The 17,313-nt window shown below is 43.0% G+C and overlaps 1 protein-coding gene across 4 annotated transcripts in view; it reads left to right on the plus strand.

The window, feature by feature from the left end:
- Window positions 1-17,313, plus strand: part of CRTAC1 (cartilage acidic protein 1) — a 172,087-nt gene that overhangs the window by 17,095 nt on the left and 137,679 nt on the right. For all 4 annotated transcript variants that reach the window (XM_043475789.1, XM_043475792.1, XM_043475790.1 and 1 more), the window contains exon 2: window positions 3,053-3,252. In XM_043475789.1, the coding sequence (XP_043331724.1) occupies window positions 3,053-3,252 (200 nt within the window). The remainder of the gene's footprint in view (window positions 1-3,052; window positions 3,253-17,313) is intronic.

A 17,313-nucleotide genomic window follows, 5' to 3' on the forward strand; every position in this document is an offset into this window, starting at 1 on the left:
AGGGCCCATGATTCTGCATATCTAAGAAACTCCTAGCTGATGCTTATGCTACTGGTCTGGGGACCACTGAGCAGCCAGGGTACAGAGGAGCATTTCAGTGATTTCCTTCATCTGAGGCCTGAGATAGAGCTTGAATATTTGCCAGGCCTTTTCCTAAGTCTCCCACTATACCTGTTCCCCAGCAGGCCCTCAGCTGACCCTAACTTTCAACTGTGGCTGAGCAGCCCTGGTGGGTACACTAAGAGCCTTTGGCATAGCAGAAAAATGAGAAATAAAGGACCTGTTCTCCCCACTCCACTCTCAGCCCAGCCCCCAGGGGGAGACCTTCCACTGGTCTGCCCCTGCCCAGTGCATTCACTTCAACGCTTATGATGGCCGGTTCCTGCCTGGCCTTGGCCCCTGTAAGGAAACCGCTATAGAGCTCTGCTGAAAAGCTGTTTGGCTCAAAATATATTTATTAATAATACGCTCAGAAAGGAAAACCACACAGGTTGGTCTGAAGTTTATGGAAAAAGCTGGGGAGAAAAACTACCGAAGGCCTGCTTCTAAAAAAAAAATTAATTAATCCATCATAGAATCTTAGAGCCAGAAATGACCTTTAGAGATCTACTCCCAAACCTTCATTTTGGAGCAGAAAGCTGGCACCCAGTGAGGCTGTGACTTGCTCAAGGTCATCAAGCAAAATAGAGGTCAGCCCATAGGTGTGTTTTTCTTTTTAATCTAGCTTTAGGTTGTGTGTGTGCTAAGGCACTTCAGTTGTGTCCGACTCTTTGGGATCCCATGACCTGTAGCCCGCCAGGCTTCTCCGTCCATGGGGAGTCTCCCAGCAAGAATACTGGAATGGGTTGCCATTCCCTTCTGCAGGGGATCTTCCTGCAGAAGGATCTTCTCTTATGTCTCCTGCATTGGCAGTTGAGTTCTTTACCCACTGAACCACCCGGGAAGCCCAGGTTTAGGTTATTTATATGGAAATGGATAACACAGAGTAGCTACTTCTTTCAGATGGCTCCTTTAATTAAAGCTTTTACTTTTCAAAAAAAGATAAATCAAGAGGCTGGATTTTTGCCCTTCATGGCCTTCATTAGAAAATCTCTACCTGATGTTTATAATGACCCTAATAGGACCCATATATGACCTACCACTCCCTGGTGGCAGTGACCAAAATTTCAGGTATTGTGCTGGGAGGAACTTAAGATCTTCTAGAAGGCATGCTCAGTACTGCTTTTCCTTCCATGTCCATTGCAAATGTTGTAAGCTGTTCACAGTACTCTTTCAAGCCACTGCCAATCAGTTTGGCTGTCAAGCTGAAACTCATTTGCCACCCCTACACTAGAGTTCATACCTTGAAAAGCTCTGTGACCTTCAGATCCACCCTACATTTCAACATGTTTATACTGGTTATTAAATACTCTTTAGCTTCTCATTCCCCCACCCCACCCCAGTGGCTCATTAATCCAATTACGAGTTCCCTTTATCCAACCAAACTTCTTGCCAAGATGCAGAACTCTCGGAGTGATGTGTTTGCCTTTGGTGATTAGACAGCCCAGTAGATGATGCTGTCATGTTCAGACATCTCTGTAATTGGGACTGACCTCACTCTGATCGTGCAACACCCAGCATGTGCCCTCTGAGCACGGTGCAAGAACTTCTTTCCCAGGAAGGCTCGCCGAGGTTAGTTTCTATGCTGCAGTTGGATCCCTGCCCCTGTGTCTCTCTCCAGCCTCTCCAGTGAGGCATTAGAGGGGCTTCTGAATCACATTTAGCTCTGAAGACAGTGCCTGGGCCTTTCATTTTGATCTCTGGGTTCTGAACTGGAGAAAGCTCCTATGCTGGCAGGAGTGTCTGTCTCCATCTGGGGAGTCAGTCTTCAGATCCTCTCTTCATTAAGACGTCAGCCTCACTCAGCCTTGCTCTTGGCTGCCAGACGCACTGACAAGCCAGCAGGAAAATCTCCATCAGGAAGAGGTGTGCCACCCTCTGAAGGCACTGCTTTGCCTGTGGGGCTGGACCTGTGCAGACTTCATAGGACTTGTCCCAGGGGAGCCTTTGGAACACTCTGTGAGCTGTGATTCTAAGCCTGCAGGCATCATCTCAGGGTGGTGCCATCTGTAGTGTTCTAAGTGTCTTCACTGCTCACGCAGGAGAGGGTGGAGTCCTTCCACTTCCTTGGCCATTCTCATCTGTCTCCTGGGTGGCTGCCACCAGCTCCTGTAGCCCCAGGCTGTTTGGCAACACCCTGAGTTATATTAGAGATATAATAATGAATTATACAATGGATTATACATAATTAATTTATAATAAAACACACACAATGGTTTAATTTCTCCGAGTGAATGATGTGCCGCCCGCCAGTTCCTGCCGGGATACAGTCCATAACTGACTGCTTCCTGGTCTGGAGGCGATGGCCAGTGGCCCTAGGGAGGGACCCTGGCAGGGGAACCTTCCAAGTCACAGATTCTGTCTGGGTTACCTCTGGGGTCGGTCCCACACAAGGCTAATCCTTTACTTTCTCTGCTATTGTTCTAAACGTGAACCTGCATGGGGGTCTCACCTGCCCCTGGATCATCTGAGATCTGTTATTTTCTTCTTTCTCCCAGAGCATGAAAGATGCAAGTGTATTTCTCCCTCCCTCCCTCCCTTCCCCCCCCCGAATATGTGTTGAGTGTCTCTTATGTGCCAGACACTGTCCTTGGCTTGATATGCATCCATGAACAAAATAGACAACGATCCTTGCCCTGGTGGAGCTTATGTTCTAGCGGAGGGAGATAGACACTGAATAATAAAACATGATGAATGAGGAAATCATCTGGCATGTTATACAGTGATAGATGCTGTAGAAAACGAAAAGGCAGAGGAGCATAAGGGTGACCTCAGTGATGGGGGCAGGTCACAGTTTGAAAGAGCATAGCCAGGATGGGTCTTGTGGAAAAGTGGCAGCATAGGGGTTGCCAAGCCCTCCAGCAAGTGGGAAGAAAGGCACTTCCAAGCCAACCTGGGATTCGATTTTCCTGGGCTGCTTTCAGTCGGTAACATTTGTAACTTCTGGTTTCAGATGTTCCAGGTGTTTCTATTCCTGCTGCTGCTGTGGGTTCTGCCCCTGACTGAGGGGTCCCAGCGGGCTGAACCCATGTTCACGGCAGTCACCAACTCAGTCCTGCCCCCTGACTACGACAGCAACCCCACCCAGCTCAACTACGGAGTGGCAGTGACTGATGTGGACCGCGATGGGGACTTTGAGATCGTTGTGGCTGGGTAAGTGCCTCCCACCTTGAGTTTGATAGATAAATCAGTCAGCTTTTGCTACAAGAGGGCCGGATAACAAATAACTCCAAGAACCCAGTGGCTGGCAACAACACACATTCTCACTCACATGGGTCTTGGCTGGGCTCAGCTGGGGTCTGGTAGGCTGCGTCCTTGCTCTTTTGCTGTAGCAGTGAATTGGGGTGGAGGGTAGACTGGAAGAAAAGGGTTTGATCCACAGGCTTTCCAGAGAGAAGATTTGAATGCTGTGCTTCAAGGCCTTCTGTTCATCTTTCAGCCACCTTAGTTATGCCAGTGTTCCTTCCTTACCAATGAGACTCTAGAATCTCTATATAGGAGGGGCTTGAGGGTAACAATTACGATAGAGGGGGATGCTCAAAGCTGCCTTTGCATGGCATTTTACACAAGATTAAGAAATCATTAATTGCCTGTTTCAGAGAAGGGGGAAATATGGGGATGAAGAGGGATGCCTAAACTCCCTCTAAACCATGCCTTGGTACCCCTGCTTCCTTCTCTCCTGAGAAGCAACACTGTGTAGCAAGAAAAGATTTGAGTTCATGCCCTAGATCTACAGCTTTCTAGTTGCGTGACCTTGAGTGAGCCCCTTGTGCCCTGAAATTCAGATGTATCATCTGCAAAAATGGGGATAGCAATGCACCTCCTTGTCCTGTTAAAAGCTTTAACAGGCTATTGCACATGACGGTTAACTGTAAATTCTGACAGTTGCCATTAATAATCATTATTTATGGAGCACAGATATGTGCCAGATACTGTGCTAAGCCTTTCACATACACTGTCTTATCCTCCTGACAACACTATAAAGTAAATGTACAAGAAGAGGAAATTACAGTTCAGAGATGGTGAGTGATTTGCCCTCCATCAAGTAAATAGTAAGAGGATGAGTCAGGATTTGAACCCCAAGGCTCTCTAACTATAGAGCTGCTAAAGTACATTGTACAAAGTTTAGTTATCACTTCAAAAATCAGCCAATCAATAAAAACACAACAGGGGCCTGTCAACCTCATTCTGGAAGGCCAGAGTTTTTATGGCCACACTGAACAAAGTAAATGGCAAGTAACATTATTTGTAGCCGTTGCATGTAACAGTAGAAAGCGTTGACTTTGGAACCAGGAAACCTGGTTTTGATCCTGTCCCATCTAATAGTTGTGTTCCATGTGCAAATGACTTAAAGTGGGGAAAGCTTAAAATGGGTATGTTGAAATCTACCCCCACCTACCACACATGGTGAGGATCAGTAGTAATGACATATAGACAAGATACTTTGTAAGTGCATTTCTTCCTTTTTTTATTCGACCCCAAAAAGAGTAGAAATTCCTAGATTCTAGGTTCTCCTGGAAGTCTAGATTACTGGCTGACAAACAGAACTTTCTATGATGATGTAGAAGTTCTATGTTGGTTCTGTCCAATATAGTGCCAGTGGGCATGAGACTGTTGAGCACTTGAAATGTGGCTACTGTGACCAAGGAACTGAACTTTATTTCATTGTAACAGCACAGCTCTGGGACATCAGAAGGAAAAACTAAAGAGCAGAATGTGATAGAAAAAGGAAAAACAGAAACGGTTGTAATGATTCCCTTATTACCAGATCCCCTTATTACCTGTGCAGGGTTGGGGCCAGGCAGCTTGTCTGTGTTCAGGTCTGTGGCTGTCCAGTGACTGTCTAAATCCAAAAAAAAGTCTTCTTGGCCAAATCCTGCCAACTGGAGCCTGTGCCACTGCACCAGGGTCTCTGGGTCAGGGGCTGTGATGCACTCCTGAGATGTTCTGGTTGGTCCTGCCTCCTGCCAGGTGATACCAGCCTCCCTCTGGTAGGCACTGGGAGCCAGAGGACAAAGAACAGTGAGGCAACTTCCCTGCTTCCCATCCTTCCCTCCTCTGGGGCCCCTACAAGATACTGTGATGAGCAGGCTCTCCTTTCATCTTGGATGATGGGCCACCAGCTCAGATTTCCATTTCCACCCATCCTTTGAGGTGCAGGGGATGGTTACTGCATCTCCTGAGCATCCTGCTTTTTGCTTTCCCAGTGCTGGGCATTCACTTCATCCTCTCTTTCTTTTATTTTTTTAAATAATTTTTAAAATTTATTTATGTGTTTGTTTTTTATTTTGCTGAGACTTCATCACTATGAGGGCTTCTCTGTAGTTATGATGAGCAGGGCCTACTCTCTAGTTGCAGTGCTTGGACTTTTCATTGCTGTGGCTTCTCTTGTTGAAGACCATGGACTTTAGGGTGTGCAGGCTTCAGTAGTTGTAGCATGTGAGCTCAGTGGTTGCAGCTCCCAGACCCTAGAACAGGGGCTCAATAGTTGTGGCACACAGGTTTAGCTGCTTCACAGTATGTGGTATCTCCCTGGACCAGGAATGGAACCCATGTCCCCTGCACTGGCAGGCGGATTCTTTGCCACTGAGCCACCAGGGAAGCCCTTCCCTTTCCTTCATGTTTATTTGTCTGGTCTTAGCTGTAGCATGCAGGATCTTAATTGCGGTGCTGGGGCTTATCTCCAGTTGTGACACGTGGGCTTCGTTGCCCTGTGGAGTGTGGGATCTTACTTCCCTGACCAAGGGTCAAACCCACATCCCCTGCACTGGATGAAGGATTCTTAACCACTGGACCACCAGGGAAGTCCCTGAAGCTTTTTTCACTTTCTGTGCCAAGGAACTCAATAAATTTTCTTTTGTGTCTTCTATGGTAGAGAAGCTAGATCATCTTTCATAGGCAGTTTAGAGTAGATGTCTAAACCTTGTCCAGCTTGCTGCTTCCTATACGGCCTGCAGCACTTTGGAGTCATCCTCCAGAAAAGCAACCCAGACCATCCTGAGTCAACCATAATTCAGGGAAAGACTGCGCCAGGCGGCTCCTAACTGAGAAAGTTTGGACTGCTGGGTGTTCTAAAAGATGATGTTGCTCACCCCTAGCAAAGGGCTTCCCAGGTGGCATTAGTGGTAAAGAACCCGCCTGCCGATGAGAATCCACATAAGAAATGCAGATTCAATCCCTGTGTTGGGAAGATCCCTTAGAGTAGGGCCTGGCAACCCACTCCAGTATTCTTGCCTGGAGAATCCCATGGACAGAGGAGGCTAGAGGGCTACAATCCATAGGGTCGCAGAGTCATACAAGACTGAAGCAACTTAGCACGCATGCATGCACCCCCAGCAAAGAAGAAGAGTTGCGTGGAGGGCAGGATGGCGAAATTGGGCAGCCTCCCAGCTCTAGGTCAGGCCTTCTTTGTGGCTGTTATGAAGCATTGTGAATTCTCAGAGCGTCAGAAAGACACGTTCTAATTTAAGTACCAAAATACATTCCAAAGGCAAATATAACTTTTTATTATCTTCAGCTCAGAATGATTTGTCACTGTCTTTCTTCTTTGGGCTGGATAACCAGGAGTTGACTATACAGACATTATTAAATCAGGACCTTGGGAGGTCATTCGGTCCACCCCTTGCCTTCCAGTAAGGTCACACCTATGGTTTTTGGAGGCTCCATTTACTTAAAGCCTTTCAAGGGAATGTATGCAACCTTTTCATAATCCAGCTCAATTACTTATGTTAAAAAATCTTTCTGATTAATCTAAATCCTTCATATTTGAGCTTAGTACGCCATTTCTTTTAACTTTTGCTTTGCTATTATTACCTTTGAAGATATAAACCAAGTAAGTGGTCACTACCCTTTCAAATAATGACAGCTAGGATCATTGCTCTGCCTTTCATGCCCTGTGGACTCCTTGGCAGTGTTTCTGATTTTGACTTTTATTCAGTTTCATCCACCCTACACCCATATTTGGGGTTTCCCTGATGGCTCCGGCAGTAAAGAATCTGCATGTAATGTGGGAGACCTGGATTCATCCCTGGGTCATTTGGGAAGATACTCTGGAGAATGGAATGGCTACCAACTCCAGTATTTTGCCTGGAGAATTCCATGGACAGAGAAGCTTGGTGGGCTACAGAAGCTTGGTGGGTCACAAAGAGTCGGACATGACTGAGCAACTAACACACACCCATATTTAACTCTGCTTCTCTGTTTGATGGTAGAGGCTGTTTAGGAATCACATAGCAGGAACTGAAACTTAAAAAAATGGAATGTGAATGCCCTTATGTGGGCACCTGGGGTCCAGCTCCTGAGAGGCCCACTCTCTATTATCTTATAGACCTTTCCATTAGCCAGCCCCTAAAGGCATCTGCGTTTCAACCCCTGGGATAATGGCCAGCTCTTCAGTTTATAAGACGCACTGTACTTGAACTTGTCTTGGATTTGTTGACCTTGTAGCGTGTCTGATTCCAGCCCTGTTGCTTTGAGTATTTACTCTTTGAATAGGTTTGTTTTGTTTTGCTTTTTTGGTATCCTCATTCTGGGTATTGATGGCATTGATTTTGAACACGTTGCGGGTGAGTTTGTGTTGTGTTTCAGAGTCTTAAGTTAATTGTGATGGAAAGCGTGTGCTCTCATCCGACCCTGGGAGGAGCAGACAGTGACCGCCCTTTGTTCTGTGGGGATGGGGGAGGGAGAGGGACGGCTCTGCTCCTCCACCGTAGCTGGGCGAGTGCCTCCGCATGTGGAGGGCTTATCTGTTAACCGGCAGGTGCGTGATTGCGGGTCTGCCTACAGTCTCTTCCCTGCGGGGTGAGGGGAGGATTTGATCACCCCCAGAGACGCTGGCGCACGAACAGACCATTGAGGATCTTCGAGATGAGTTCCCGGGGTAAATAAAAAGCTGGTGGCTCCTCCTTTTCTCAGCGGAGCTAAACACCCAATCTACAGTCTCCTGCCGTCTGGAACAGAAGCCCTGTTGGTGTCAATCTCGCACAATTCCTTCAGAGGAGCTTTTGCTTCCTGGGATATCCCCAGAGGTCTGAGATAACCCCTCTACCTTGTCAGTTTCCAAGAAGTTTTCCCCAAATGGAAAGATTGCAGTGGTTGTAAAGTTTAAATTACGATTTAGATCAGTTTTTCTACACAAAGAGCATCCAGTTGATAAAACCTTAGTGCATTCCTCACAGCTGGAAGGGTTTCATTTAAATGGATGCTACATATTGTAAACCAGCGTTTCATTTTTTCTTAATTCTGTAACTATGTCAGAAGACTTTTAAAATTTACTAAAATTAATTGAATTACTTAAAAGGCAAACTGTATTCAGTTACCGGATTAGTCATAATCATATGAGAGATATTTTTGCCATTATAAGTAATAAGAACAATGATAAAGAATGATATATTTATCTATAATTTAACCAAAGCAGCATTTATGGATTTTATTACAAGCATCTATAGATATATGTGGTATCTATAGGTGGCATCATCAACTCAATGGACGTATGTTTGGGCAGACTCGAGGAGTGAAGGACAGGGAGGCCTGCTGTTCTGCAGTCCATGGGGTCACAAAGAGTTGGATACAACAAGAGCAACAACAGATGTATATAGTATGTGTAGACAGATATAGGAGATAGATGTAGTATTCACATACATATATTAAATGTGTGTAATAAGTATAAATATATGTTGTACATATACAGATACACATACTTTTAACAAAATAGGAAAAATACTTTTGAAATTTTAGCCTTAACTTTTATAAAATGTAATGTTGTAATAGATTTGATCATCAGTTTTGACAACCTGAAGTGTTAGATTATTTCAGTTTCTTTTTAAGTTTAAGATACATTTTACATTTTGATAGCATGAATATCTTTTCTTGCAAAAGAATCCACGCAATATAGATAAAGAAAAATTCCGTCTTTATCAACCTCCCATCCCTATTCCAAGCTCATCCCAGTTCTCTTCCAGAATAGCGATTGTTTCCAGGTTGGTGCTTATACTTATGGAAATTTCTGTGTTACATATATATATTTTTTAAATGTATAACTTTGAAGGGTATCAAACTTTTGTTTCAAAATTTGCTTTTCTTCAGTGTGTAGCATATTCTTTGTTTGAACATGTGGATCTAACTTAATTTTTTTTAACTTACTTTGTGTGTATGTACCGCATTTGTTTTGCCACTCCTCAAGTGATATTTAAGCTGTCTGTTATCTGTGACCTTTGCAGACAATGCTGTACTGCACATCCTTACACACAGATGCAGATATTTCTCTGGGATAGATACCAAGAAGTGGAAATGCTGGGAATAATATGTACATTTTAAATCTTAATGAATCTTGTTTCCAATCTCAATCTTTTCCTGTGTATTCATAGCCTAGAAATAAAAGGTGATTTGGGGGATTGTGATATCAATAGCTATTCAAACACCTACTATGTGTATTGCCACATAGGTTCCAAGGTCTGAACTTTATCAGTTTAGATGTAATAAAGAAGGGGGGAAAGTCCTATTCTACATCTTTTAAAGAAGCCATCGCTGTTAAAAATTGGATTGAGGAACTTCAATACTCTGATTCAAACTGCTAAAAAGACTCCTCTAAAGCTTTCTCTGCAAAAATATATTTCTTAAATGGGTCACCCTTAACCCTAAGATTCATTGTTGGTATCATGGAAGAATGATTGCAGGGTGCCAGCTCTTCTTCTATGGTTAAGCATGGACTGCCCTTGATTTTGAATACTAACAAGGCATGAGCTGGAGCAGAAGCCAGGGCTTTAAAACCCATTCTTAAAACTTCTATAAAAAGGTTACTCAACAGTGCATGGCAGGTTTTCCAGAGATGTCTCAGTGCTATAACTGAACTTCCTTCTCCTCAGCCCTGGGTGGCCAGAAGCAATGAGCAAAGATTTCACTCTCCACTCCAAGTCACAGACTCTCCTGACAGCTTAGAGGACTGAGGCCCTTACTGTGTTACACTGGCCACACACAAACACACACACACACACACAGTAAGGTGTCAAAAGGGGTGGTAGACAAAATAATGGCCTTCCAAAGATACCCATGTCTTAAACCCCAGAACCAATGAATATGTGACCTTGCATGGCAAAAGGGACTCTGCAGAGATGATCAAGTTAAGGACCTTGAGATAGGGACATTATTCTGGATTATCTGAGTGGGCCCAATGTAGTCACAGTCCTTAATGTGAAAAAATGAATGCAGAAGGGGAGGTCCTAGTGATCCGAGGTGATAGAGATTCAGCCCACCTTTTCTGGCTTTGAGAGAGGGACCTGGAGTCAGGGAATGTGAGTGGCCTCTAGAAGCTGGGAAAAGTCAGGAAAGAGATTTACCCCTAGAGCTTCTTGAGGGGAATGCAGTTCTGCCAACACTCTCATTTCAGCACAGACCAGTGTTGGAACATACACAAGTGTCAGCTAATCAGTTTGTATTGTTTTATGCCACTACGTTTGTGGTGATTTGTTACAGCAACAATGGGAAACTAACATTAATACATTAAGTAAAGATCAGGTGCGTGTGTGTGCTCAGTCGTGTCTGACTCTTTGCAACCCCGTGGACTGTAGCCCGCCAGGCTCCTCTGTCCATAGGATTCTCCAGGCAAGAATACTGGAGTGGATTGCAATTTCCGGCTCTGGGGGATCTTCCCAACCCAGGGCTTGAGCTCGAGTCTCTTGTGTCTCCTGCATTGGAAAGTGGATTCTTTACCACTGCTCCACCTGGAAAGTCAAAGGCCAGGTGCTTGGTGATACTTCTCAGAGAGGAAACGGCCATTACCTATGAACATTTTAATAGTATTGTTTTATTAATTTCACAGCAATAAGAGAAGTGTACCACCCACAAACATATTATTTAGAAGAATAAGAGAACACACTTAAAAGAGATACATCACCAACAAAAGTATTATTTCTATTCAGTGACAGTTCCCTAAGAACAGGTCCCTAAAATCACACTTGGTTCCTGGGTGACCCTCCACCCACCACATTAACTCAACCTGCAGCTCACCATTCAACTCCCAGTCCCATGGGTGGTTGGGAGTTGAGAGAGGAATTCAGAGCTTTTAAAGATCTCACTGTCCTTGGAGACAGATACACTCACTTCAGTGAGTCATAGGTGACTTGTACCCCCAGGGAGATGCAAATGTTCCAGGAGGTTGGAGCCGGTGGAGAGTCCTTCCCAATGAGAATCACAGAGGTGGCATTTGAATGGTCTCAAGAAGGATAGGTTAGGTCTGTTTAACAAGGGGGCAAAGACCTCCCTGGTTCGAAGAGAACCTCAGGCTTATTTGGGTTTTGTTGTTTATTTGTTTTCAACTAAACTTTAAAAAAAAAAAAAAGCATTCTGACAAAAAACTGATTTTCACAGAGTATTGAAGAGTATTTATAAAAAGCTACTCCAAAATAGTAATATAATTAAGACACTAAAATTGCCTCTGCTGAAAACGGCAAAGCTACTTTTAGTCTGAATTTTTCATCCATTCAGAAAGTGGATATATGCCCTGTCTCCAGGCACTTTCCTTTAATTTCTCTTCTATTTTTTTTAAGTGGTGGTCTGGTTGGAATGTCTTCCTTGCCCCCTGGGTCCCACACCAGACTCCCCAGGGTGCAGGTTGGAGCCTAGACAAATCCTCCTCCCCACCCTTTCAGCCCTTAGGCCTTTTTCCCTGTCTCCCCATCCCCCCTCATCCCCCTCCTCCCTGAAACTCAACTCACACCTTTCTCTGGAACAAGTGCCCTTTTGCACTCCCAGAATCACTTCTGCTCAAGGGGTCCAATCTGACCCCTGCCTCCCTCTCTTGTGTTTTTCCTCACTCACCCCTTCTCACCAGTCCTACTGACCTGGTGAGTCACTTTCTTTCAAGAATGTTGTGGTTATGACTTCATTTTCCTTGTGAGGAATCAGTTGATTTTCAAGACATGCAAGGATATGAAGAAGCTAAAAGCAGACAGTCCCTGCTTCCGATTTTTACATGCTCTCCCCTTGTTTGCAGACTGAAGTTGTGAAGGGGTGGAGGGCGGAAGCAACTTGTCTTGTATTTTACTTACATCATCTCGTTTTAAACCATCACAGCAGCCCCTATGATATGTAGCATTTAATTGAGTCTAACTCACATATTTTTTCACATTTTTTATTGAGGTAAAGTTGATATACAATGTTATGTTAGTTTTGGGTCTACAACACAGTGATTCAAAATTTTTATAGATTATACTGTTTATAGTTATTATAAAGTACTGGCTGCATTCCCTGTACTATACAACATATCCTTGTAGCTTATTTATTTTATATATAGTAGTCTTTGCCTCTTAATCCCCTACCCCTAGTGATTTTTACGTCTCTAAAATTGGGATGTGACCTATAATTGGCAGCTTGCATTTAATGGGCAGGTTTTTTTTTCCCTAGAGATACATAAAAAAATAATGTCGTATCATTGATGATATTTTTGATTTCATGAAAGCACTGTAGATAGTGTCTTCCCCACTTTTCAGATGAGGAAACTGAGACCCAGAGATCTGCTGAGAGTCACAGTGACAGTGAAAGGTGGAACTGTTATTCTATTGGGTTGGCCAAAAATGTCATTCAGGTTTTTCCATACAAATGAACTTTTTGGCCAACCCAATATATGTGCCTGTTAAATTGTTTGTTAATTGTGTCATTCAGATCATAATGGTAGTTTATTTCCTTCTATAATTCTTTGTTGGTGTGTATATGTTGAGGCTACTTTAGTAGATGCAGTTTTTTATATATTTTTAAATTGAGATATAATTAACATATATCATTGTATTAGTTTCAGGTTTACAGATCAAATATAATGATTTGATATTCATATATATTGCCATGTCTTAAGAATTCTTATATTTTCCTGATGATAGAGGCCATTATCATTATGAAGACCTCACCCATCACTTCCCTGGTGGCTCAGTCAGTAAAGAATCTGCCTACAATGCGAGAGACCTGGGTTTGATCCTTGGGTTGGGAAGATCCCCTGGAGGAGGGCGTGAAAACCCACTCCAGTATTCTTGTCTGGAGAATCCCCAAGGACAGAGGAGCCTGGCTGGCTGCAGTCCATGGGGTCGCGAAGAGTCGGCCACAACCGAGCGACTAAGCACAGCGACAGCAGCACCCATCAGGAACTGTGCTTTTCGGACTGATGTTATTGTAGCCTGATTTTATATCTTTATTTTGCTAGTATTTGCCAGGGATATCTTTTTTCATAGTTTTACTTTGAACTCTCCAAAGTCCTTATGTTTTAGATGTTTCTTGTATGCAACGTAAGTGTAAGTTATGTTTTTTTCCAATCGTTTAACCATGTGTGACCTGTTGCTGATGAGATTAGTCCATTCCATTTAATGGCAACATTAATGTGTTTAAGCTTGTTTTTTATTGTTTTTTAACTTCCAAGTTTTGAAGGCTTCTTTCTTTTCTTTTCTTTTGTTGCTTTTAAAAAATTGATTGATTTAGGAGCTTTTTTTGGCGGGGCGGGGTGGGGGGGGGTGGTTGTGAGGTAGAGATTCTTATTGAAATCTGACTTTCTCCCTCTACTGATTTGAGATTTATATCCTCTACTTCTGTCCTTCTAGTGGTTCCCTTTGAGATTATATGGTGCATTTTTAACTTAATGAACTCTAAAATTATCAATGCCTTTCTATAACAATACATGGATTTTAGTACACTTTAACTCTGAACACCCTTTCCTGGTATACATATAGTACTTTAGTCTTGCCCTTTGCAAACCCTATGTTATAATTATTGTTATTTTTTTATCTAAAGGCAATTTTTTTTATTCTTATCCAATTTTACTATTTTGCTTGCTTATTTTTATTTTTCTTGTATCTCAGAAAGACCTTCCAATCATTTTTCTTCTTCCAAACATATCTCTTTTAGCTGTTCATTACTGAATGCCAGTTGCTGGTAGAATCTCTCAGTTTTTGTTTAACCTAAAAATATGTTTTTTGTATCTCCATTCTTGAAAGGTAATTTTTCTGCATTCAAAAGTTTTAGGTTGGCAGTTCTTATTCCTCTGTCACTTGTCTCGGAGATCCCATTATTAGTCTTTCCTTTGTAGGTGGTCTGTCTCTTGTTCCTCTTTTTTGTCTTTAAGATTTTGCAGTTTCACTATGTGTATTGATACGGGTTTTATTTTGTTTTTAAATCCAGCATGTGCTTCCTGAATCTGAGAATTCATATCTTTCATCAGCTCTTAATGGTTCTCAGCCATCATCTTTAAGAAAATCTATCCCTTCTCTCTGCTCCCTCCTTCTAGGACTCCACTCAGACATGTCATGTTTTCTCATTTTAGTCTCTAAATCTTTTAACCTTTTTTGTGTTATTCACCTCCTGTCCCTCTGTGATGCTGGTGGGTAACTTTCTGTATGTAACTTCCAGTTCACTAATTCTCCCTTCAGTTGCATCTAAATTATTGAGTTTTTGTTTTTAAAACTGTTTTTCATATCTAGGGGTTTCATATCCTTTTTCAAATCTCCCTAGTCATTTCTGATAGTGTCTTGTTGCTTACTCATTTATTTCATTGCTTGTTCCATTAAACATTTCTTACGTAGATATATTCTGTTTTGACAATTCTGATATCTACAGTCCTTGGGAGTTTAATATGTTCTTATTTGTTTTCTTCATCTAATTATTTGGAGTGGCTTTCCTTCTTAGTATATTTACTTGATCTTAAAATGTGGGAGCTCTGTGGGCCTAAAATGGAAAATTTTTTTCACCAGAGAGGGTTTATAGTTACATCTGCTGGGGGTTTGAGAGTCCAATTGACCTAGGAACACTCTAGGTCTCTCCAACGGTTAATTCAGGATTTAGTGTAGGATTCTAGGGTTAAGCATCTTCACCATGCTGTCAGCTCATCCCATTTGTTTACCACTCATTACTGACAGATCTAGTTTTGGCTCACTTTTCTGTGGGATGGGGTGATTTTGGGAGATTTCTCAATAATTTGTGCCCAGTAATACATTAAAAATATGTTTTATCTAGAACCTACATGTTTCGTAGTGATAAGGTCCTTCAGCAATCTATCATATGGATGGAAATAGAAGTCTAGAGTTGTCAATAGGTTTAGAATCTCCGGAGCTTATTTTTCTATTACCAAGAAGTGTTGAGAGGGTTTATACTGCTGAAAGAAGTAGTATTTAAGAGATTCTCTTCCTTAGCTCTTCAGAGATGCTTCAATTTACTTCTTGCAAAGTAGAAACTTCTCTGTAACATGGGATACTTTCATGTGAAATGGAGAAGTATAGTGATGTGTGCTTGTGGGCAGAGAAGCAAGTACAATAAGCCACATGCTCTCAAGTAGCCAGGCCAAACCCTTGGACTGTGCCTCAAAGGAGGAGCATGGGATAGTGAAGACCAAAGTCCATTGCCAGTGTAAGTGATACCACGTAAGGTCACTGGTGTTTGGTTATGTCAACCAAGGAAATGTGTGACTGTACACATCAAAAAGGACCCATTCTCCCTCAGCAGCCATCTTTCCATATTGTTTTTAGAATTACAGCCATAAGAAGTCATGGGCAGGACTTCCCTGGTGGTCCAGTGGATAAGAATCTGCCTGCCAATGCAGGAGACACAGGTTCAATCCCTGGTCCGGGAAGATTCCACATGCCATAGGGCAATCAAGCCCGTGTACCACAACTACTGAAACCTACGTGCCTTTGAGCCTGTGCTCCACAACAAGAGAAGCAACCACAATGATGAGCCCATACACCACAACCAGAGAGCAGTCCCAGCTCGCCACAACTAGAGAAAGCCCACACATAGCAATGAAGACCCAGCACAACCCAAAATAAATATTTTTAAAAAGGAAGTCATGGGCAACGACCTGGTGTCCTTTGACATGCCCTAGTGTTGTGGTCACTTTATATACTGGCCACAAGTGGGCAGTGGAAAGATGAGCAGGCTAATGAGGAGTCTACCTGGTGAGAGCCACCCTGAAGAGCAGCACTGGATTGGCAAGGTCATCAGAATAGAGTAGCAGAATCTTTTCTTTGAACCTCCACACTGTCTTTGCTGTTTCTCTTGGGAAGAACATTCCTTCTCCTTTTGGAGAACTGTTCTAATCACAGATCCTTTGGGGCTGCCAAGTAACTTTTCTATCACTAGGGATTAGTCTGGGGTTCTCTGTAACCTAAGACGGTCCAATCAGCTTCTTTTTAAAAATAATTTTATTTGTTTATGACTGTGCTGGGTTACTGTGCAGGCTTTTTTCAGGTTGCAGCACACAGGCTTCTCATTGTGGTGACTTCGCTTGTTGGGGAGCATGGGCATTAGGGTACATGGTCTCAGTAGTTGCAGCTCCTGGGCTCTAGAGCACAGGCTTAATAGTTGTGGCATTCGGGCTGAGTTGCTCCACAGCCTGTGGGATCTTCCCAGATCAGGAATCTCACCTGTGTCTCCTACATTGGTAGGCAGATTCTTTACCACTGAGCCACCAGGGAAGCACCAGTCAGCTTCTTGATCTGAGATTTTCCATCCAGAGTCTAAGAAGGAAAGCTCTACCTTTGCTCTTGGATCATGACTTGTGAGACTGTATCCCAGAATTACCACGGATATATCCCCATCCCCCATACCATGAAAGAAACTAAGAAAAAAGTTACACCAAGAAAGAAGAAGAGAGAATTCCAGGGACATCAAGGCCATGAGTCCTGTCCCTGAGGTCTCCAACCTATGGACCTCTTGCACCTCTCCAGTTTTGGGAACACCTTGCATACCTTCAATAAATCCTCCCCCACCCATTTTTTCTAGACCCACTTTTCTCATCTAATACCAAAACCATGACTTGTAAATTTAGACCAAGGCAGCCTCGTAGCCTGCTAGAGCAAGCACCCTCTCTGGTTCTGTGTTGCAGACCCAAGCATAACCATCCTAGTCCCAAAGGAGATCCTATGGTTGCCTAGTCAGAGGGAAGAGTCTCAAGAATATATAAGAGCAGTTTTTGATCTGTGATTAGTGTTAAGCTATGTTCCTGAAGGATTTTTGCTAGCTCGATCATATTGAAGAGGAAACTCAAACCAAAGAAATATCATAATGGTATTTAATTAAACAGTAGACATTTTATATATACACTTTGATCAAGAATTCTTTTTAATATTTGCCCTGTCACATTAGATTGCAGACTCCTAAAGGCAAGAACTTTCTCTTTTTTATCTGTGCATCTATAGGACCTAAATCATACTCAGTGTTCAGTTAATGAATGAAGTGGAATAGGCA

This window comes from Cervus canadensis, chromosome 8 (genome assembly GCF_019320065.1).
Source record: "Cervus canadensis isolate Bull #8, Minnesota chromosome 8, ASM1932006v1, whole genome shotgun sequence".
NCBI lineage: Eukaryota > Metazoa > Chordata > Mammalia > Artiodactyla > Cervidae > Cervus > Cervus canadensis.